The sequence below is a fragment of the Cajanus cajan genome, chromosome 5 (assembly GCF_000230855.2).
Source record: "Cajanus cajan strain Asha chromosome 5, NIPB_CcT2T_4, whole genome shotgun sequence".
In the NCBI taxonomy this organism is placed as follows: Eukaryota; Viridiplantae; Streptophyta; class Magnoliopsida; order Fabales; family Fabaceae; genus Cajanus; species Cajanus cajan.
This window is the reverse complement of record NC_138521.1, coordinates 54,221,349-54,246,182: the sequence shown is the minus strand read 5'-3', so window position 1 is coordinate 54,246,182 and position 24,834 is coordinate 54,221,349. Positions and strand designations below refer to the sequence as shown.

At 31.0% G+C, this 24,834-nt stretch overlaps 2 protein-coding genes across 4 annotated transcripts; one reads left to right on the top strand and one right to left on the bottom strand.

Annotated features, from left to right (window-relative positions):
- Positions 1-1,396: 1,396 nt before the first annotated feature.
- LOC109809746 (uncharacterized) lies at positions 1,397-9,565 on the bottom strand. 3 transcript variants are annotated; one of them, XM_020373135.3, is made up of 12 exons: positions 9,398-9,565; positions 9,096-9,193; positions 8,404-8,479; positions 8,131-8,241; positions 7,466-7,582; positions 5,445-5,792; positions 4,045-4,367; positions 3,617-3,716; positions 3,481-3,540; positions 3,071-3,157; positions 2,267-2,407; positions 1,397-1,970 (listed from the first exon to the last, which is right to left on the bottom strand). In XM_020373135.3, exons 2-12 carry the CDS (start codon positions 9,152-9,154, stop codon positions 1,641-1,643), a joined length of 1,752 nt encoding a protein of 583 aa, XP_020228724.1. In that variant the 5' UTR covers positions 9,155-9,193; positions 9,398-9,565; the 3' UTR covers positions 1,397-1,640. The 3 variants fall into 3 exon arrangements, with proteins under 3 accessions (XP_020228724.1, XP_020228725.1, XP_082931491.1); XM_020373136.3 differs by lacking the exon at positions 9,398-9,565 and having other exon boundaries at positions 4,045-4,340; positions 9,096-9,376; XM_083075365.1 differs by lacking the exon at positions 9,398-9,565 and having other exon boundaries at positions 9,096-9,374.
- An 11,509-nt stretch (positions 9,566-21,074) lies between these two features.
- LOC109808605 (formyltetrahydrofolate deformylase 1, mitochondrial) lies at positions 21,075-24,834 on the top strand. Its single transcript, XM_020371660.3, has 8 exons — positions 21,075-21,334; positions 21,510-21,622; positions 22,560-22,710; positions 22,819-22,892; positions 22,981-23,140; positions 23,379-23,477; positions 23,596-23,682; positions 24,544-24,834. Exons 1-8 carry the CDS (start codon positions 21,212-21,214, stop codon positions 24,688-24,690), a joined length of 954 nt encoding a protein of 317 aa, XP_020227249.1. The 5' UTR covers positions 21,075-21,211; the 3' UTR covers positions 24,691-24,834.

The window sequence follows — 24,834 nt, the reverse complement described above, 5'->3', positions numbered from 1 at the left end:
GATTAAATCTCTTTGCACGTATTAATTAGGATTTAGGATTGAATTCGATTTCTCTCATATTTTATATATTTCCATAAAAACTTGTGCTAAGGATGAAACACACGATTTGTAATTTCACTAAAAATTCTCAAAAAAATTAATTGTTAATTGTAATTTTACACAAAGTCATGCTTTACCTTCATCTAAATTTTTCATCTACCAAACACAAAAAAAAAAAAAGAGGAGTGAATTAAGAAAAAGAGAGTTATAAATAATAAAACTTTTAGGAGACGTTTGTTTCGAAGTATAATATTATATTCTAAAAAAATTTATCCCCAAGAATATTATTTTCCTATTTAGTTGACATTGTTAGTATTAGAAAAAAAATAATTTTTATTTTGAAAAATAAAAACAAATGGAAAATATGAAATAATAAGTGAAAATAGATAGTTTTTAGGAAAACTAACTTCTTTTCCATGGGAATATAAGATACTTATCCTTCATTCACTAGAGAAGCATGTCAAATATAAAAGTTTTACATTTCTGACAATAAAGTATAAATGAGAATATCTTTTTATAACCTTCTAATAAATATGAAAATAAATATTCTTACTTTTATATTCTCAAAAGTAAAAAAAATATCACGTGAAATAAACATATCTTTGCTTTTTATTTTTTATTCATCGAAATCATAATGAAAACACTACAATTTGAATCCAAAACTTTGTATTTTCTAACTCGATCTCTACTTGTGGATTGCTTTCTGGTCGATAAATTTTCATGTTAAATCATTGTGTTTATTCTTCTACTTTCTTTATCTCTGTTGACATTATTTCTAGCATGTTTATTTCGCTTCTAACAAACATGGGAGATATATTTAATGTATAATTACAAGAAATATAAATCTATAATTTAGACATAATATGTGTGCATAAGAGGACTCTCACATTTCCAACAATGATGATATTAACATATTCGATTCTAAAAGTTCTTTAAAAAAAAAATATTATCAATAAGGAAAAAACAAAAAGCACTTTCACTGTTAAAAAATAAAAGTAATAAAAAATGATGAAATAAAAAGTGTGAAGTTAACTTTATAATAGTAAAATAGTTGAGCGATGGAAAAAGAATCTAAAAAAATGCGGGTGCCAAATCAAGATATTTCTTTGTTATAGAAGAAATATAAATATATTTATACGTAATTTGTGTGCATAAGAGAATTGTTACCTTTCCAATAATTATGATACTAACATATTCAATGCTGAAAGTTTTTAAAAAATAATTATTATGACTAGGAAAAAAGAAACACTTTGTACCTTGCTGTCAATTTTTTTTTTATGAAATAAGAAAATGTGCAGATAACTCTACATTTACAATAACCATGAAGTTAGGCTTATTAGTTAAGAGTAGAAAAATGTGGATACCAAAACAAGATCTCCACTTTATTAATTGTTATACATCACTGTTTAAAAGTTGTACAGTTGTTAGAAGGTATTCGACTAATTTCATCAGAATTTACAATGGTCTTACCAAGAATATATGGTACCAAAGGCAAGCAATGATCGCATCATGTTACGATATCAAGCACCTACACTTGCTCGCTTCCTCAAACCAGTTAAGCTCCACTAATCATATAATAATCTTTATCAAGCAGTTAGATGTCATATCCACCAAGACTTGTCTACGATATCCTTGGAGAACACGTACCGGAACCTTGAACTATAAGGTAACCATTCTATGATCTGAGACGGTTTTTTGCTGGATTTAGGATTAAGGCACTTCTGCATTGAATCACGCAGCTTCTTGTCAACACTCTCCATGACCCATCCAAAGAGATCATCTATGCTTATTGACGCTTCTTTAGAAAATCTTTCCACCAATTTTGGGAGAAAAACTTTTCTCGACTTTTTCACAATTATATTTGCCTGGAGAAACTCCCTCTTCGCAATATTTAATTCTTCACTTACATTTGATGCTGAATAAACCTTTAGCTGCAGCATTGTAGTTTGTAACAACAAAATTCTTAATCAACTCGGTTTAAAATCCGGGTAACAGAGAGCAGGGAGTATTTTAGATGAAAAATCAAAATTACTATCAGAATTCTGCAGCATTAATTTAAAAGATGGTCCTTTACATTTTTCATAAGCAAAAGACCTCGAAGTTCATCTAGTTTAGCAGAGAAAACTTTTATGAGGGTGTCAGTCTTTATTAGACAAGGCTCCAAGGAAAAGTTTCCTACTTATAATCAAATGCACTTTCATAGTAGTGTTTATGAGAGAAAATTTACCACAGGATCTGACAAGGTTCCAGTACAAAGGGCAAAGCAGACAAGGGGCTGGGCATTAGTAAGACCCAATTTGGAACTGAGAAGTTGTCTTTCTTCACCGCTTTTCTTCCTCAGGGCAGCAGACACAATGTTTTCAAGCCACTGTATTTGATAAAACAACAGACAAAAAGAATTGTATGAAACATTTGATTCTGTCCTACTCCTAATTAACATCAAAATAGGTGTTAGAAAAGTTTAGTTTGAATTTTTCTATTGAAAAGAAGTTGCATAACAATTAAAGGTTTATGTGCCTAAGCATACCTCACTCGCGAAAAAGAAGAAAGATGATTACTGTATTATATTATTCTCATTCCAGAGAAGAAGCAAAATCTACACAAGTTTACAAGAGCATAGGTGGCTATTGAATCATGGCTGTGCTTACGAATTTATCACACAGATTCAAAATTCAAATAAATACATAGATCATAGGATTGGAAGCAGCAGATGCAAATCATAAGAATCAACCATCTGTAACTTGTAACCCTCTACGGGCCAAAACAGAAAGAAACAGGTAGGAAGTTTAGGTCCCGTTTACTTTGACAAAGCATTTTCTGTTAAATTGAAAACAAAGTCAGTTTTGTAATTAAAAGTGGAAAGATCAAATGAAAGCAGGAAATGTTTTCTTCTCCAGTTAAACAGTTCCTTAATAGTCGGACACTTTTGCTCGGCAATGAATTCCACATATGAAAGAACTAATCCTAAAACATGCCAAGACAATATGTATCAAGAGTTTTTCAAATTCATAGACGGGGTTAAGGGGAGTACCCGTCCAATACGAGGTGTTCGGAAGCAAAATATCATTTGTTCTATCGCATTTGCACTTACGATATAACCGCCAATGTTGTAAGCAGCCTGCACTATACAATTTTACTCATCAATTGATAATAAGTATGATGTTAGTAAAACAAAGGAATACAGTCAAGAAAGAAAATTATCATACTAATGCTAATTCTGAATGCAATTAGATTTCTTTCTTCTTATTTTGATTTCTCTTGTTGGTAATGAGAAATAAATAAATTATTTGGTTATGTTCCTGGTCTGAGCTTCACAAGAAGAATGATTTGGAGAAAATATAAACCTTCCATAGTTTCAATAACCTTCTTAACGTGCCAGATATTATCTGAAAAATATTTTCCCAAAAAAATATATATAATTAAATAAAACAAGCGAACTACCTTGTGAAACAAGGCTAGCCTCCTGAGAGAACCCTGAGGAATTCCGTATGCTAAATATGCCTGTCAGCAGGAGATCAAAGTTATGTATGCTTGAAAATTGGTAAAACAAAATCATTGCTGGTCATTTGAATATTACATGCATCACAAGAGCATTGTGCACATTGATCCAGAACGCAATTTGTGCATCACAATCCATTTGACTGACATTCACCCTTTCTAGTTGTTCAACTAGAACTCTGAATTTATACATGGAGGGAAAAAAAACATGTCAGATCAACAATTCAATAACAAATTTAGTGCATGAACAAAGTGTTATCACAGTACAAATAAACAACTATATTAAAGTAGTTAAAAAATCATGTTTTGAAAAATTACACGCATCCCAGATTCCCCATAAAGGTATAGCAGAATGTAATCGTTAACAAATCATGCTATAATTACCAAAGAACTCTTATTCCTAATTTCCAATCATGGAAATAAGTTGAAGGTTCATCACATCCTTTATATTCTTTACTGATATTTTTTAATATTTCATGTGAAATTTTTCATTCAAATAGAGCCAACCTGTAATTGCTGATGGCATAAGAAGCGTGATAAGAATGGCGTTTGTGAGTAGATATCCAAGATATTTCAACTGCTGATTTGCAAAACCAGTCTCGATCGTCTCCAGGACAATGTCGAGGCTGTATAGCATTAGTGGATGACCTTGATAATAATGGTGACCTACCGTTTTCAGCATTTACAGAGGTTGCACTACGAAGCCAGCAATATACAGTGGCCATGCATCTCACCATTTCCTCAGAAAGCTTGCTTGGACACTGGAACAGATGCTCTTTCAAAGTACGTAAAATTGGAGTTTTCTGGATTGAAGAAATTTTTTCATGAGCCTGACATGATTTAGATGAGAATGTTTAGTACAAACATCACATCATTTGGATGCATGTAAGCATGTTCACACCACACGCATGGATTCATGTGGGGTTTCTTTTTCTTTTGGGTACAATTCATACAGGATTTGATTTAGCAAAATGTATTGTAAATCTCTGATTGCTTGAACTGTGGGTTTATAATTATATATCCAAACTTCTCATGAGTAAAGAAATGGTTATTTCAAGTCTTCAACAGTGGCCAATTGCTTTCGGTGTTCTACATTCGGGCTCGTGAAAATGGAATGACCAGCTGGTGAACTGGCTGGCCACGTGCCCGATTCAATTCTCTTGAGAAACTTTTTTTTTTCTTTTTTCCATAAAGCAGTATGAAATGGACTAAACTATCTAGTTCTGGCAATAAATTGGTGAAGCAGACCAATACATGTCCCAGTGGTGGTTTCCTGGGTGCTTATGAATCTGCCACACCATCTTGAGTGCCAATTCTGGAATTAATTAAACTAGTCAATGGAGGTGATTAGACATGCGGTTTAATATCAATCTGCCACGTCATCCAGAGTTGAGCATCTACTATCTGAACTCAACGTCTAGAGATGAGCAAAAATAGCTTGCAGTGTACAATAGCTTCAGATATCTTTATTAATAAATCATAAATACCTATAGCATAAAAGATAATCTTAGAATGCATTTTTAAATATAAATCAAGAAAAAAAAATTCTATAACCAAAAAAAAAAAAACTTTTTTTCCTGAAATAATCCTATACAAGGTATACAATTTAAAAATTCCACACAGTGGTTGAAACAATGAAAACAAGAAGAAAGAAAACTGCAGAGAAAAAACATGATTTTCATTTTTTTTTCTCTAAATATTAATTATCAAATTTTGGTTTGACCATAATTTAATGCCAATCAAACCGGTAATCGCTGAACATGTTTCAGTACCCTTTTTAGTTCAGTAAACATTTTTAACACAGGATTTATATTTGAACCAAATGCTATCCACTAACAACAATGTGAACAATCAATGCATATAGCTATACACATAAATAATAGAAAAACAATATCAATGCATCCTACCTTGTTGGAATCAGAACAAGTCTTTTCAAAACAATTGTTGCCTTTGCCACGTGATGCTGGGGCGTGATTAGACCCAAAGATCCTATTCCTCAAGTCATTATTAGAAACCAAAGCTTGCAAGGGTCGTAGAGGGAATTTTTTTGATGAACAGAATGCACTTGAAATTATACTTGGATGCTTCCTGGATCCTTGACTTGAATGCGCAGGTGAAGCAACACTAGAACTTTGTTGAGAAGGTGGCTGGCTAACACACTGTTCAAAAATGCTCCTGTACAGAGAAAGTACCTGCTGCTCACGGCTTGTAACCTCTTCTTCAAGTAACTCAATTTCAGCAATCAAGTCTTTTGTCTAAGAAAAAAGGAGGAAACATGGAAGAAATAGTTATTTACATACCACTATACATACACTTGTAGCCATGGTTTACATTATAAATTTAAAAATGACATCAAGCCAGAACTTTCATGTTCATGCCGCATATTCCAATCAAATTATACTATCTACATATCCAGTGAAAGTGAAGAGTCCATTTGATATATCATAATCATCTAACTAGGATCCTTTACACGAGGGTCAATTTCTCTCTCTTTTAGTGGAAGTATCGGGGAAGGGGAAGTTAACCCATTCAAAGGATTGCTATAACCCTCCGACAGGCTCACAGGAATCATTTGAATTCAAACCTGATAACTTCATATGGATCATGTTCGATCCTACCAATACATTGGAGCGGATCAACTTTGCTAATTATATCATTTCAAAGCTGTGCCTGTGCGTCAGATTTCTATGACACGCAGGAAAACTACATAACATGGTTTCTCAAAAGTTAGACCTGTTAGCTAGAAGCTCTAGAACAAGATAGGTTTTATCTTTAACTCGCCTGACCTTTACAGCTTAAAGTGTAAACAAAGCACAGGATCAATCAGGTCTTATACTTATTCATAATGTAATTGATTAGAAAAATGGCAGTGGCAGAGCGGTGATCAAATTTCTAACATTTGGTCCCAGAGATTCTAACATATTATTATTAAAAAAATCATCATGAAAGCAGAGATTTTGGTAAGACATTAAATTTTAACCAAAATAAATTTGTTTAAAATGGCAGAAATGCAAGTTTATTTTAGTAGCTTCTAGTTTTTAAGCTGCTTAACTTTTTTTTTTCCTTTCATTTTTATCATTATTAATTTATTTGAAATGTCTTTCTATGTCAAATAATTAAATATGTTATGTTATTTTACATTTATCAACCATCTTATCAATTAATTTTACCCAACACCTTTAATTCATTTAATTAGCCTATAAGTACGATGACAAAACATTTGAAAGAACTTAGAAGTTTGATATATAATTGAAGTAGCTTATAAGCCCTTAGTTTTTTTTTTTTTTTTTTTTTTTTGTCTTTATTAATTTACCTAAAATCTTTTTTTACCATTTTTAATTTAGAAATCCTTTTTCCTACTTTGTGATTCTCTAACTCTTATTATAAAAACTATTTTATGTCATTTTATACTTATCAACTAATATTATCAAACACTTTCAATTTAATCAAATAACTTATAAACTTTCAACTTTTTAATTATTATACTCATTAATTTTTAACTAGCTTATAAACTAGTTTCACCTAACACATCCTACAAGTTTTCAAATTTTTAACTTGTAACTTATAGCTTATAAATTTTAGTTATTTCAACTTATTGATAAACTAGTTTTACCAAACACACAGCTAACACGATAGTGAATGGAGGCTTAAAAATGAGTTGCACCTTTAAAGTAGTCAAGCTGAGGAGGGAATTACGAAACCATTTTATATTATCAGAATTTAGACAGTCATCAGGATCAGGTATAATATATTTTACAGAAGGCACCAGGATTCTTCATAATGCGGTTTGGATATCATTTTAGTTTTTACATGAATTTTTGAAAGTGTAAAAAGTGAAATCAGGACTGGAGGTCCTTACTTGATTGAGACGCAATAAAGATTTACTAACATGATAATCAGCGAACATAAGAAACGATTGCCAAATTACCTGGGCAGTAAAGTGCCTGTGTCCCGGAGATAAAGTACTCGAGGCTCGACCCATCGCCCTCTCAAGCAGAATGCGCATGGATCTTTCCTCCTGTAGGCGTAACTGTAGTTGCTCAACCTGTAAATCATAATAGTGAGGGTCTCAAGCTTTGTTATCTTCATCTGCGTACTATCTAGTGTTCTTTTTCCATTGTATTATCTTGAGCTGAAGATTATTCCAAAACTCTACTTGCTTATGTAACTCCCCAATGAAGGATTTTCATTTTTTTTCCCGTGAAGACAGGAGAAATTTATTATAGAAACACGAAACTTTTTGTCATTAAGTTCCATGATGATATCAAACAATTCTTTTCGCGTTTTCAAAGAGGGTTCACGAGCTCACACATGCATTGGCTTTGACCCCTTTGTTCTTTTTCTCCAACTTTTCAATTTGAACTTTTTTTATGCGTCAATTAACTCAATACTAGAAGAGAAAAAAATTTCAAGTTACGAAGCCAATTTTACTAGGGTGAAATGAAACCAAAATACATGAAACCAAGAAGCACACAGTCGGTCAGAGTCATCTCAGGTCAAACAGAATGTGGGAAGTCAAACAGAATTGTTTAAAATAAATTTTGAAGAACCTACATGTCCAGTGATACAACAAAACAAGAGATAAGAGCTTACATCTTTCTCTAAGGATGCTTTGTGACTTGAAAAGGTATTCTTGTTTACACAAGTCAGATTGTCACGCGAAGGACTCTGTAACCTAGAAGCACTCACCGAAGGTGGCGAAACCTGTTCAAGTCAGGATAAAACCAGTTAACTATCTTCCCAGTTATACTCAAAATCAAGGTATAATGACTACACAGTGCATCTGTAATGCAATAATTGTTTGTTAAGAAGAATTAGGAGATATGATTTCAAAATTTAAAGATTAAATTTAAATTTCAGTCTCACAAGGGATTCATTGTGGCCTTTCTCCAATGGATGCGAGGCTCCACCTCTTGCAATTTTCAAATTCCTTTCAGAAGCACTGAAAAGTGCAGGAAAAAAGAAAGAAAGAAAAAATGCCGCGTCAGAAAATGAATCAGCCTAAGACAATAACTGCAATGCGTCTAAAGAAACTAGATCAAAATTTTTCATAACCTAATCTAATTTAGACCAAGTTTTCCAATTCTCGGGAAAACTAGTTTTTCACTAATACATTGAACCAGAGCCAATCACCCAACAATAACATTAATAAGCCAAACCAGTTACTTTAAAAAGAAAAGTCAACAGTGAAGGAAAATCAATGAGGCAAATTGAACCCCAAAAACAAAAAATATTGATCTCAGTTTTCTCATTCAAGCACACGTACTTGGAAATGCAGCTCCCAACAACCAAATTACTTCCTTCCCCCTCCTATCTAATCTCTAACCATTCCAAACTTTCATCCCCTCTCTCGCACTTATACTTTTCCCACAATGTCTTCAAAATTGAAAACGAAAACAAACGTACGACGAAACTTCACATCACACTAACATCCACACATTACTCAGCACAGAAACAAACACATTGATCCACAAAACCAGAAATGCACAAGTATTATCACGCAATGCTATTATCCACGTTGTTATAAGAAATTGAGCTATTGAAATGTGAAAAAGGACCTCTTAGATCGTCTGTGTCGAGATTTTCCATGGCGAGAATCTCCACGGAAGTGAGTCATTATTAATTCTCAGGTATTGTAGAAAGTGCATGCATTGTTCTTGAGTAGCGGTATTAGTTGAATTGTTGTTTTATCAAGAGACCAAGTGAAATGAGATCATAAATGACAAGTACAGATATGTATGGCGCAGAGAGAAAGAAAGTGTGTGGGCCTGAGTTAATTGAATGTGGAGAGCGAAAGCTTGGAGAGGAAGAATAATTGAATGGAATCTGAATGCGAAGTGTAAATAGCAATATAGGTTACCGAAAGAGTGCGGCAAGGTGGTGACCCCGCAATTGAATTCGAAGGGTTTTGGGTGGTTGGGCGCATTCAATGGCCGTAGATCAACTTCCACAGTCCACACGCACTCTCTCAACTCAATGCTTCATTCCCGCTAACGACTGTGCTAGTGCTACAACCACTTGCCCGCTACGCTTGTTTAAACTCAAAACACACCTGGGAATTTGGTTTCTCATATCACAATGTTTAATATTTAATAGACCAAATTATATTTCGATATTTTATCTTATTTTTTTACATTCATTTACTTCTTTTATTTTATTTTTTTTAAATATTTTAGTTCTTAATTTTTTTTATATTTAAAATCAGTCAATTTGGTCCGTCAAAATCAAAGTTCCGATGTATTTTTTTTTATAATCTTTTTGACAACAATCTAAATTTGTTTTTTATATACTGGCGAAAAGTGAACAAAATTAAACAATGACAAGAAATTAGCCTCTTTGGTGTGTCACTTTCAATGATAGGATATTTCTTGCTTGATTTAAATTGTGTAAGTCGAATTATTTGATTCACTTGTATAATAATTGTCGAGTACAATTGATTTTCGGACTAAAATGATTAACAAACATCATGAAAATGGTGTGAAAATAAGTTGAGTAAATAATAAAGAATTAAAAGAATTATATTAAGTTTTTTTAATTGTTTATAAGATTTATTCCTCTTGCAAAATTTATTATATTTATAATTTTCTTATTTTAGTATTGATGAACCTTTATACTTTTTGTGTAGAGAAATTTAATAAGACAGATTTTATGTTTTAAATTAGTAAAAATAAAACTTTATCCCAAAATTAAAGATAATTATTTTTTTTAATGACAAAATTGATTCAAATTTAAAAAAAAATTGAAATGAATTTAAAAATAAAATATTACACTAAAAGTATGATTTAACTTATTTAATATTAAAAAAATAATCCAACAATATTTAAGATTTCACATTTTAAATATGCACTTTTTAGTGTCAAGTTATATATAAAAGAATGTTTATTTCGAGATATCATATTATATAATTAGGAATCGCATTTTCATAAATACTTTGGCTATAATGTTACTTTTAGTTATATTTTTTAAAAAATTATTTTTTGTTATGTTGTAATATTTATTTTAAAAAATAATATAAGAAGGAATTTAAAATGTATTAGAAAATAACTTCTTTTATTTTCATAGGATCTTCCTCATGAGAATGAAAGTGGAGGAAATTATGATTGCACAATGTTATCAAAAATCAATAATGCTCAATAATATTTTTTCAAACCTCCTAATAAATATGAGAGTATTTCATTCCTATGTTTAGGTTACTAAGAATTTATCATTTGTATATTTTCAATTTACTCAAAGAAATGAGATTGAAGGAGGATTACTTGGAAAAAAAAACTAAAAGGAAGTACATTCAAGAATTGACTAATCTATAACAATAAAAATTTTGAGAATCAAAAGTTTAGAAGTTTGAGTAGTTATAGTCAATTTTTAAAAGTAATTAAGATTGTACACGTGTAAAGTCGACGTTAAATGACCATTATAATGTTTTTTTCTTTAAATACTCGAATTTGGATTTGAGTTGGAGGTCATAAAAACTTCACACAAACTTATTTTATACATTATTTTGCCTACTCTCATGACTTTTAGTTTTGAGGGGTGATTGTATGTATTTATGTACCATTTATTTTCTTTTCTTTAGTATAATATATATTTACTTTATTTTCACTTGGTTTTAGTTTAGTATCTGAATCTTATTCTAAATGCTTTGGATATAATTTTTTTTTATTGATATTCATATTAATCAATTGATCATTGTAACATTTACTTTATATGATACTAATTTGATAATAATGATAAAATTTTACTTTTGAAATTATAATTTGTTATTTAAGTTGAAGTTGCTAGTTTGAACATAAAGAATCCACTAAATGAAATGCATTGAAAACAAATTGGAATTGATAGATAAACTCATACGAGTTTATAATCAATCGTAGCTCTCAAATCTTTATCTTCTATTTGAAGTTCATTGAGATAAGGATGAACATTTTTTGAAACTTCCTTCAAAGAAATAAGCTTTTCCTTTATTTTTAGAAGTCTTTCTTTATCTTCTTTCATGTTAACTTTGATATGATATACCTCTTGTTTCATACTAAATCATTTGGATTGAAGTTTAAAAGTTGCAATAAAAGCTTGAACATACTCATATAGTTATATAATGATTTCTATAGGAAGATCAAAATAATTGTTCAAATGGTCAAGCATTTTTCTTACTTGTACTTTAAAATGAGAAATTGTAAGAGTTTGGTCTAAATCTTCCACATAATTTTGTAGTCATAAAGAGGAGAGCTTTAACTCAAAATCTTCCTTTCTTGATGTAGATTCATCTTCAACTTTCTTATTTGAAACAGATAGACCATTTAGCCAATTCTTTAGAACATCAAACATATCACCTTCTTGGTTATCTTTTTTAGTGTTTTGAAATAATTGAGCTATATCAAAGTCGAAGGTGGAATATGTTTGAGGAATATTGGATAAAGGAGGAAGAAGATCCATATTGGTTTTGCTCGAAAGAATGATGATAAACTTTTTTTGTTGTAGATGTTTTTCTATAACATTTTATTTAGTGGTACATAGACATCAAATATGGTTTTTTTTTTTGTAGTTGAAGATGCTAAAAAACACCAAAAGGAAAGAAAAACAACAAGCAACAAGAAAAACATAAACTAGAATCTCAGAAAACGCTCTCCAGCAGCATCCGCTCGAAGCAATGGAACAACATCCAGAGGAGGCTCCATAAAATTAGTTAATCTGTCAGGACACCTAAGGCCCAATTTTGCAAAAAGTCTGCACACTTGTTGCATTCTCTAAGGACATGAGATATAGAAACTGCCCAATGCTTGCCCAATAGTTTGTGAATTTCTTGCACCAAATAAGGTTTGCAACATATTATTGAGTTGTTAATAAACATTAAAAAATATTCAAAATGATGAATATTAGTTTTGTTTGTATAAGTATCTAATAAAGGGGGACCCTGCAAAGAAGGAGATAAAATCAATTTCTTTTCGATTTGCTTGAAGGAACAATTTTTGGCAAAATAATAACACTTCCACCAACACTTAAAAACAAAAAGGCATCTTTAAAAGAGAAAAGGATGAAGGTTAAATTTGCATGTTTCAACATAAGTGATAGAAATTTTTTTATATCACTACTTTTAACTTGAATAATTGATTTTTTCTCTATTGACGTCAAATTGGAATTGGTCTCATCTGACATAGGCCATGCTGATGTGCAAATAGTTGAAGTTGGTATAAGTATACCCTGACCTCTTTCAACTTCATACAAGATATTATGATATCCCAAGACAGAAAATCTTTCTAAATTTTGATCATATCCACGAAAATATTATCCACCTTATTGCTATCTTTTTACCAAATTGGTCCAACAACATCCAATTAAATGAATGGGGCTAAATCTTCAAAGAAAACTTTGAAATCAAAAATTGTGTTAATATATTTCTTGTAAGTTTTTATCACCCTTTTCTTGGGGATTAAAAAAGTCAACTTAGCACCTTTTAAGTTGTAAACATTGGAGTTAGAAGGTTTAGGTTTTGGTGGAGATAATTGCAATTTTTTTCTCTCCCAAAGATATCATTAAGCAATAATTGGAGAAGCCAGAGAGAATCAAAAAGGTTTTGAAGGACTTAATTTTTTGACAAAAATTCTTGCGCTTCATCGAAACTAGTGTAGAGAGAAACCAATAATGATTTGCTTAAACATGCTTTTTTTTTCTCTCTCAAATGAAGAGATTAAGCCAACGTGTATTAATATTATGGGATTTGAAGAAAAGAAGTGCAAAAAACACAAGTAGGCAACCAATACATTAAAAATGCAATATGTTCACCAATTCTTACTAGAGTACCTTCCTCTCCGAGATGAGCAACAATGAAAGGGGTATAGGTTTTCTTATGTAACGACCCGGCTGGTCACTACACACAACACAGTACACCTGAAAACTGGACAGAAAGGAGCAAGTGTATACATATAGTGTCTAGAATATACATATATACATGGTCCAAGTCTGACTAGATTCAAAATGTACAAAAATACATCCAAAGCTACTACACCAAGTAGCTGAAACAACAAAACATCAACAAGAGTCAGCTCTGCCTTCCAGCTGCAGACTCATCACTAGTCACCACCTATCCCTGCTCTGCTCCCATACATAGTATGATCATCGCAGTCCAAACCACATGGAAACAACAAAGGCTAAGCTAGTGAAAAGAATCAACATATAAACATATACATGAAATATGAACAACTACAACTTATCAGCACAACTTCAATATACACCTCATCAACTATACAGCGTAAACAGCAATAAGCATACAATGCGTCGTCACGCATATCATCTCGGAGATCTCCTACAACAACTCAGCCTTGCGGCCTACAACAACTCAGCCTTACGGCCTACAACAACTCAGCCTTTCGGCCTACAACAACTCAGCCTTACGGCCTACAATAGTTTATATCAGCATACAACACAACACATCTTACAGCATATAGCAACAACAGCTTACAGCACGGCACAGCTCATCAATATACATTTGATACGGCTCAACTCAGCAATAAATATCTAGTACAGCTCAACATCACAATTCTACATCCTCAACTATAATCAACACAGTACATTTTACGGCACATCTAAACGTCTTACAACAATATACTTCCAACATAGCTCATCATCATCAAACAGAATTTTCTACTAATCATCACATCATATTCATCAACTTCGACTTATACTCAACATAAACAACTTCTAACAGCATTTAGTGGAATCTCATCTCCGCGCCCGGTGCACTCGTGGTTGCGCCCAGCACGGTACAACCAGAGAGCACCAGGGACAAGAGCGCCCAGCGCGAGCATGCCCGCGCCCGGCGGGATCCAGCCAGAGAGCCCAAGGCTCACACGTGCCTGGCGCAATACCAATTGCGCCCAGCGCCTGCCAGGCAGAGACTCCATGGAGTCTCTCGCGCCCAGCGTGCCTAAACCCGCGCCCAGCGTGGGGAAGGCAGAGACCTCCCTTGGTCTCGCGCCCAGCGCAATTCAAATTGCGCCCAACGCCCTTGAGGCAGAGACTCCCAAGGAGTCTCACGCCCAACGCGACAAGGGTCGCGCTCAGCGCAGAACCAAAAAGCCCAAAACAGGTTACAACTGGTATCGCGCCCAGCGCGGTCCAAGTCACGCCCAGCGCGGACTAGCCAGAGACTCACATTCCCAAGCGCGCCTGGCGCACTCATCATTGCGCCCGGCGGACTTGCCTAAATGGAGTCCCCTAGTAGCCACGCGCCCGGCGCGAAGAACTGCGCTCAGCGCGAAGCTCAGCAGCAACACCAAGCAAGTTCAAAAATTTCACCCAACCTTGCAAAACAACCAGAAATCCAGCATGCAAACGGTTCAAAGTGCCACATTTTCATCCAAAAGTCCAAAAACACTACCTTTTTACACATGCAACAACAAAACAAGAAAAATCCCAAATTTCTCTCATAACCCCAACAACCCCAAAAACTCCATTTCAACAATCTCAACCAAGAATCAACCATCATAAGCCACCAAATGAGTTCCTTGACTCATTTCAACCAAAAATGCATCAAGAAATCTAACTTCCCTTACCTCGGGCAAGGGATCCGAGCTTCGGGACAAAGAAGACGAAGAAGAAGATTGGAGGAGGGCTTGAACGAAATGAGGAAGGAGGAAGAAGAGATCCGCAAACACACCAGCTAACAATCAACTACTCAGCACAACCACCTTGTACAGCCAAAAGAAAGATCAAAGGGAAAGAGTGAGTAAGAAAATGAAAGGGAAATGAGTGAGTGAGGGTGAAGCGGGGAAAGAAAAAGGAACTAGGGGTCTCACATCTTATCCCATTTAATTTCGATCTTCTTCATCAAAATTTCATCATTGAAAAAATCAGGAGCATACCTATCCCCAATAGGTTTTAAACTTGTGATGACAACAATATCCAAGAGAACTGGACCAACAAAACCATAAGGAAATTCAAATGCACAAGTTTATTTATTCCAAAAAGTAATTGTTGCTAATAACATATCAAGAAATTTGGTTAATTGAAAAAAGTCATACTATTGTATTCCATAGACCACTCTTAGATTTCTCAACTATCTTTAACCATTTTATTTGTCTATTTTCACTAGGAGGAAAAGCTCTAAAAAAATAGGAGCATTTTTAAATATCAATTCTCTCAAAATCAATTAGTGGATACTTGTCACCGTTCTTTAGAAGAAGAGTGTTCACACATTTCTTTTTCTTGTGATTTCTATATGGACCTAACAAAGCATAAGAAGACCCATCTTCAAGAGAAAAATGAATGAGTACTTGAGAATTGGAATTAGAGATTGAGTTTGAAGAGGTATACAAGATGTAGCAGGTATGAAAGTTGAACCAGAAGTAGAAGTACATGAGTAAGCCATTTCTCATAAATTTAGAAGCAAGAAAAGCTTTCTTGAAGAGAAAAAAGAAGATTTTGAATTTCTTGAATCCGAAGGAGAATACAAGGGGTGAAAAGACTTATTATAACAAATACTTGTTCTCATATAAAATTGAGACAAATATTTTTTTAGGAGGCATTTGTTATTTGTAATTTTTCAATAAACTCGAGGAAAGGGATTGAAGGAAGATTGGCCGGAAAAAAGCTAAAAAGGGATGTCTAAGAATTGAGTGATCTATAACGATAACATTTGAGTATTGAAAGTTTAGAAGTTAGATTAGTTATAGTCAAATTTTAGAAGTTATTAAAATTGTACATGTGTAAGGTCGTTGTTAAATGATCGTTATCATTTTTTCTCTTTAAACACTTGAATCGGGGCTTGAGTTAGAGGTTAGAAGCACTTCACTCAAACTTATTCTATACATCAATTTGTCTACTCTCATGACTTCTAATTTATGAGGGATGTTTGTATGTATTTATGTACCATTTATTTTCTTGTATTTATTATAATACATTTTTACTTTATTTTCATTTGGCTTTAGTTTAGTTAATGAATTTTATTCTAAATGCTTCATATATGATTTCTTCAATTGATATTCATGTTAATCAATTGACCATTGTTACACTTATTTTATATGATATCATTTTCACAATAATGATCAAGTTTTATTTAGAAATCATAATTTGTTAAACATATTTATGTTGAAGTTGTTAGTTCGAACATAAAGAATCACCGAATAAAATCGACTAAAAATAGGATGATAATTTAATTTGTGAATCAAACACACTCTAAAAGTTAACAAGGCTTTTAGTGTATTGTTTACAATAACTAATATGATTTTAAAAATATAAAGATGGTTGGATATTATTTTAAGTAAATGAAAATAGTTAAAAACTTAAAATGTATTTAATCACTAATTTTAATTGTGGTGGGAGGTTTAGAGTAATATACACACTGTTGAAAGCTCATATCTCATCATTATAATTAAGATTGATATAAAATAAAAATCAATAATTTTATGAAACACTCGCTAACGTGATTGAATGTGTTTTACTGACCGTGTGATTATGTGAACCTTTTTATCCTTGTTTTTAAATTTTCACATAAAAGAACGTAGAAGCTATGCTTTACTGCTTCATAAATCATAATGGACACCAAATGGATGTTAGTGATGGGAAACCAAATAAGCTATGAGTATATGTACCAAAATAAAAAAACATGCTATGAGTATATGTACCAAAAAAAAAAGCTATGAGTATATGCACCAAAAAAATATAATGCATAAGCTATGAGTATTTGAATATTTTGAATTAAATTGATTTTACAAACTTTTTTCAATTAAAATTTATTTTAAAGTGAAGTAATTTTTATTTTAAAAACAAGTTAGTGCTAAAAATAAATATAATGCTTTAGATTCAATAACAAAGTTACCCTAACATATTTAAAACTTTGTCTTCAAATCATATGTATCACAAAAATCACATTAAACGATTCAATTTGATGTAAAAGCTACAAGAACTTACTTATAAATGGAATGGAATGCTAAAGCAAACATGAATTAATTTTGGACCCATATCAATTCTTTAACATGAAATTAAACACGTAAAACCTTAGTTAATATTTCAATGTAAATCAAAACATATTCAATAGTTAAAATATTAATTAATCAAATAACATTGTCTTAGTTTAGTTATTTGATTTGCATGCTCCCCAATTTACTAATACTTGTTTATGCTGATTTTGCAAAATCCTTCTTCCTTTGAGATAGATAACTCTTTGTTTTGTCTCTCTATATTTTTTTTTTAACCTTTCCACTAATAAATTAAAAACACTGAGGCAATGTTAGGATCCTATATGTTCATATCTAGAAGATCAAAAGCCTTAGAAGAACACAAGTTTTTTACAAAATATTAAAGAGGCCATAAGTTTTATAAGAGACTTACAAAATTCCTTTAATAAAAAAAAAACGTGAAGAGGAGAAAAATATAATATTATGAATGATGTTGTTAATAAAGAGTATATACACGATTGATACGATATTTTGATGATAAACGTAAGGAAAAAGCGATATTTTGACTAGACTTAAAATTGTTGTGATTATTACACGAAGTCCTATGATAATTATCGTAACTTTTGCAAGAAGTCAAGGACAATGTTTAACAATAAGATGTCATGTGTCCCTTTATCAATTCACAACTCGATCGATACATAAACATATAGTCATCGACATTTTTGCCTAAAAACCATCCATAATTATGTAAGGGTCATAGAAGTGGATTTGCAACTCAAAATGTTTGTTCAAACAAGGAAAAACTGTTTTCAATTGGGCTTGTGGGACAATTCACATAAGGAAACAATATTTTTTACAATTCTTTAGGTGTAGTTGGATCAAAACTAAAGTTTTACTTCAATAATATTTATATTAAATATTAATGCATAATATGAAGGTAAAAATTTAACTCTAATTAAAGAACAATAGTAATTATATTTAAATAACTGTATCTAAGTTTTATCTTTTATAAAATCTTAATCCCAAACTATTAATCAAATGCAAGATACTTGAGATAAAACTTGCGAATAATAAATTACATCAAGAGAAATTATCATTATTCTTGAGAGATTTTGGCTTATAATAAAAAATTCAACCCATATTGGTTCTTTACAAATACCATTAGCTTGTTTTTACATTAAATAAGAATGTGTTTAATTTTCGGTTTGAAGAAAATAAAAGTAAATTCATTTAGAAGCTTCCTCTAATATACTTTTTCATTTAATTGTTTAAAAACATATGCTATCAATAAAAAACAAACACACACTAAGCATTTATAATACATCGCTACTTTAGTAGAATTCTTATTGGTTTGTGTTATATTAATTTTTGGAGTTATCCACTCATTTTATTCTTGTTAAGAGCTAATTGAATTCAAAAGACAATAAACCTTAGTCCACGAGTAGGCCAATTAATATCTATCATAATTCAATTTAAGTGGACGATTTACTTCGAAACACATCGGAAGTAAACAATGACACAACAGTTAACTCATTGACATTTTTATCTTTTTAATTCAAATTTATAAATTCTCTTATTTTTCTTTCCAAATTGAAAATAATTTTTTTTTAATATGGAGCCTACAAAACTTTCATTCCAGGCTTATTTATATGGCAACCAAAAAAGGAAAATAATATTCTATCCATCTCATTCTATTTTCATTCGAGTAAACTATTACTTTGATTTCTTAAAGAGTAATATAGAGTTACATTAGTCATTAAAATTAAGAAAATTTTAAATATATAATAATTTTAAACTTAATTACTTACTATCATTTTATCCTTTAATATACGTTAATATTGTCATTTGAATTATAATTTTTAAAATTTTAGAAAAATACTTATTTACCTTTTTTTTTAAGTTTAAAGACTAATATAACAGAGATATATTTTTTAAGGATTATTTTAAAATAACAAATATATTTTTAGTTGTTATAAAATGAGCGAATTTTAATTTTTTTTATTATAAAATATTTACTTTTATTCTCTCTAAAATTTAGAATCATTAATTTTGAATTTTATAAAATTAATAAATTTTAATTTTAGTTTGTATAAAAATGATATTTTAAATTTTAAAAGAATAAAAATATTTTTTACAATAATTAAAATCATAACTTCATCGTTTTACAATAAATAATATCATATTTAATTCTTTTAAAATATACTTTAGCCACTTTCTCTTTAACCCAACACACCAAAATGGAAGTACATCTATTCAAAATCTTGCTTTAGCAAATTCAATGTTATAAATTCTTATAGATAAAATGTGAATAACTATTTTGTGAAAAAATATTTTTAAGAGTTATTTTTTAACATAAATATATAAGGATTATTTTAATTTCTTATATAATTTAATATTTATTTTTGTCATCACATCTGAAGTCATAAGTATTGTTCATTTTAGTATTTGTTGGATCGTCATAATTTAATCCTTAAAAAAATGTCTCGATAGGTTAAAAAGGGAAAATGTTTATAAATTACCTTTAATTTTGACTTCTAAATAATATGAAATTTTTTAAGTATATTAAAACGATTTATAAATTAAATCAACCTCCAACCTTTATATATTAAACATAGAAAAATATTTTTAAAAATCATTATTCAACCGGATTCAAGAACATTTTTAATATTTTTTAATTTCTTTCATTTTCTTATCATATTTATTTATGAATTAATTATTAATATTTTAAAATAAATTATCAATAATTAAAAATAATCATGTATTTTATATAAAATAAAAATTTTATATATTTAATAATGTCTATTTATATAAATTTTAATTATATATTTAAATATATTATTTATTTACATATATAATTCTTTATAAATTTTAATTATATATAACAAACATTTGATCTATCATATGCACGTGTTAATCTATCAGCTGTTTTTCATTTTTCAATAGTACCGGTACTTTTTTTTTATTTTTTTATTTTACAAATATAATCGGTCACATATTTTATTGTTGATTGATATTTTTCAAAGTTATAAAATCATAAACAAAACCGAGGAAATAAAAATGAGCTTTATATTATTTTATTATTTCTATTAAATTTTAACTAATAATAAAAAATATTTTTAAAAACATGTTTTAAAAAATAACATACTCTCTGTTATTTATTATTAGTGAGAGATATGTGACTCTATTATTTAAAAAATAAAAAAAATTGGTGATTATTATTAGTCAGAGAAATAATGGGAGTGAATAATTTAAAAATTGTTATAAAGATAAAATTGTTAAAAAAATGTGTATATCAAATCAGGTATAGATTTTATATTTGTTATAGATTATAGATAAGTAAAAGAAAATAAATTTACAAATATTAAAAAATTTGATTATTTATATTATATTTTACTAATTTTATAATTTTTTAAAAATTATTTTTGTTATAAATATAAAAAAGATAACACAACTGAAAATTTATGTAATGATTGAGTGATATTCTTTTAAAAAAATATTAAATAAGATGAAAATAATTAAAAAAAAAATTATATTTAAAAAATAAAGTATTCAAAAGATTCCTTTCTCCCATAATGTTTGTAGATCATGTAGTTAGAAATAAAGAAAAGAAAGACGACAAGCAAAACGGCATGTCGTGTAATGGAACACGATTCATGACACGACACGCATTTCAACAAAACGAATCAAATGGTAGAGGATTGAGAGAGTGCGGTGTTGGTTGAATCAAATCAAACATGTCAAAGCTTAGTGCTTGATCCTCAACATTGCGATTCAGACACACACAGAGAATGGCCTTGGTCCGAAGAGTCCCTCAATTTGTGGGGTTGGCCAACAGAAACAGGAACATGTCCTTCAAGTCTTTGGATCCCCCTTCCTCCCTCACCCACGGAATCCACGTCTTCCATTGCCCTGTAACTAACATTCTTAGCCTTCTCTATCTACATCCTCTTTTTAACCAAAAGGAACCATTTTATATTGAACCAACCCGTAGAGTATACATGCTACTTGTGCTCCTATGTATTGCTTTTATTTGTGAATTCTGAAATGTGGTTTTGGAATGGGAACTGAAATTGGTTTTGTGAATAGGATGCGGTTGGAATTGTAGCCAAGCTATCGGACTGTATTGCCTCTAGAGGTGGAAACATTCTTGCCGCTGATGTTTTTGTTCCGGAAAATAAACAAGTCTTCTACTCAAGAAGGTACACTCATTATCTTCTTTACATGATGATTCATTTAAAGCGCGCACATAATCAATGTTGTCTAATGTGTTGGCTATGAATTGCATTCTTAATTCGTTGGGTAACTAATAGGACAAAACTTAAATATAGTACTATATGCATTGTTCTTTAATCAAAATCAGCATTAGGTAAGTTTCTCCGCAAGTTAAATGCACAAACTAATTTGTAAAAGCTTTATCTTTTTAGCTTCTCCAAAATCTTATTTTAAACTTGTGTATAAGTTAATTTTGGATTATGTTTTAATTTTCTTTTCTATCTTCTAAAAGTGTTTTTTAAGAAGTCTATCCAAACGGGAGCTTATATCTCACATATCTTTTTTATTTAGAGTCTATTTGAATCCAAAAAAGAAATGATTTTGAGAGCTTCTCTACTCATAATAAAGAGTATTTTTCAGTAGAGAAACTCTCAAAAACGCTGATATACTTATATTCAAACAGACTCTTATTGATAGTTTTAGATGAAAGCAATGGTTACTCTATTGAAATGCCAATTTTGATTGGAGAACGAAACTTATAGTATGTAAGTTTTGTCCTGGCCAATAACATTTTTATCTTTAAGCTTTTAGGGTTAAAGGAATCTCTCTGTCTCTTTCTTGCTTATTGCTGACACTGACTTTGCTTACTACTGAAATTCTTCCATCTGATTTCATTGTGTATATGGAGGAATTTTGGAATTTTTTCCCATAGGGACAGTTCTGAACAAGTAAAAATACCATGTATGTATATGCTTTATCATGCACTGATGTCCAGTTTGTGGTGCTTGTTCTTCATAACCAAATGCATGCTATAAAGAATCAGATCTAAACACGACCGTCTTCAATTAATTAGTTGTTTGAATGAGGGTATATGGAATTGGAAACGTTGATGGCAGTGGCATTAATTTGTTTTGATCATTGCAGTGATTTTGTTTTTGATCCTGTTAAATGGCCACGGGTGCAAATGGAGGAGGACTTCCTAAAGCTTTCACAAACATTCAATGCAATAAGATCTGTTGTAAGGGTGCCAGCTCTGGATCCTAAATATAAGATAGCAGTTCTGGCATCAAAGCAGGTGTGCATTATCACTCTTGTTATCTTTTCTTGTCTTTTATTTTCAAAATATTATAAACCTAGGTGAATATCAATGTTTGAAGGATTTTTTTTTTTTTTTTTGCTGCAGGACCACTGCCTTGTTGATTTATTGCATGGATGGCAGGATGGAAGACTTCCGGTGGATATCACTTGTGTAATTAGGTAAAATTCCAGTAATTACACCACTAAATTCATTTATATGTTTCATATTTATTTAATTTTTAATGGTCTTCTATGATGTATTCACCAGTAACCATCATAGAGGTTCAAACACCCATGTGATTCGTTTTCTTGAAAGGCATGACATTCCTTATCATTATTTATGCACAACTAAAGAAAATAAAAGAGAAGGGGAGATATTGCAGCTGGTTCAGAATACTGATTTTTTAGTACTAGCGAGGTATATGCAGGTAATAGAGAATTCATCTTTTCTGTGTATTTATTATATTTTAAGATTCAAAGTAATGAGATTCTGGTAATTGAACTTATTCTTGAAGTTTTGGTGCCTTTGAGAAGAGCTGGCTCTTCTCTGCGTCTACATGTTATGAAAATCTAAAAGTAGTTTATGATTATCTTCTACTGTATATCAATGTTAATATTTGATAGTATTGAACTATTAATACTTACAGCATTGATTTATATGCAAAGATACTATCCGGAAACTTTTTAAGGAGCTATGGGAACGATGTAATTAACATTCACCATGGTCTGTTGCCATCATTCAAGGGTGGTAATCCATCTAGACAGGTAGGTCTTCCTGCACCATCACAGGTTAAACTTGCCACTTTTTACCATTTGTTATGTGGTCTTTCAGATTCCTTTCTTCACTTATATACACGTTTAATATACTAGATTATTTTGGCAGGCCTTTGAGGCAGGTGTTAAATTAATTGGTGCAACGAGTCACTTTGTGACTGAGGAACTTGATGGCGGACCTATAATTGAACAAATGGTGAACATAAATTTTTTCATACGCATTTTACTGTTGCTCATGTTTCATTACTTCCTTTGTAATACTGTTTGAAATGATTCTAGGTGGTAATAGACATTTAGCATATTTAATTCATTTATTTCGGATGTTTTCTTTTCTTTTTAATTACACTTTATGCTGGAGACTAAAATAATTTGCAAGGGCAATATTTCTGCATCTGCCTTCTGATCCATCATCCTAGAAACCCTAGTCTGGTTGGAGCAACCTAGAGTTAGATGGGACACTAAGAGTGGACTAAACATCGGCGAAATTAGCATGATATATGTGCCACTAATATCCAGTGAGCAAATTGCAAGGATAACTCATGCAAGATATATTTTTGAGGGTGGATTTTCTCGTAGATGTTCTTACTAAATTTTTTTTGTTTTATTGTTCTAAAGTAAATTAGTAAACAATTAGAATACCCACATTTTTGCACAGGTTCCTAATAAACCAGAGCAACTAATGGTGGAAAATATTGCATCAAAGATTGATCTGTCCAAATCCTGGACAGTTTTTATAATACTCTTGATTACATTTGCTACCTTTAAGATCACTAGCACCTCTCTTATTGACAAAATAGAAATTGATACCACTGTAGAAGAATCTGTTCGGCATGAAATTCTTTGTGCTTCCGTTTTCAGCTAAAGGCAGACCAAGTTTTCAAGATATATTTGAGTCTTGCACTTTTCAGTGCAACTATTTTTCTGTGTCATTTGCTAGACTGTAAACTAAACATAGTTAAATTGCGCAGATGCATTTTATAGCATTTTTTTAATAAACAGCCTCAAGTATGGCTCTATACTATTTATCTGCGTTAAAATGGTTTGATCTCATTTGCAGGTTGAGAGAGTTTCCCACAGAGATAATTTGCAGAGCTTTGTGCAGAAATCAGAAAACCTTGAGAAACAATGTCTTTCTAAGGCTATCCGATCTTATTGTGAACTCAGAGTGTTACCTTATGAAGAAAAGAAAACTGTTTTATTTTGAGGGAACAGCACATAACCAAAATATAGTGCACCAAAATGGGGTGCATAAGTGCATTTGTATTTGTATTCATCATTTACTTGGAAAATTTGAATAATACCTCACTTTAGTTGTAAAATATGAGCACAAAAAGAAGATTGAGCTTGA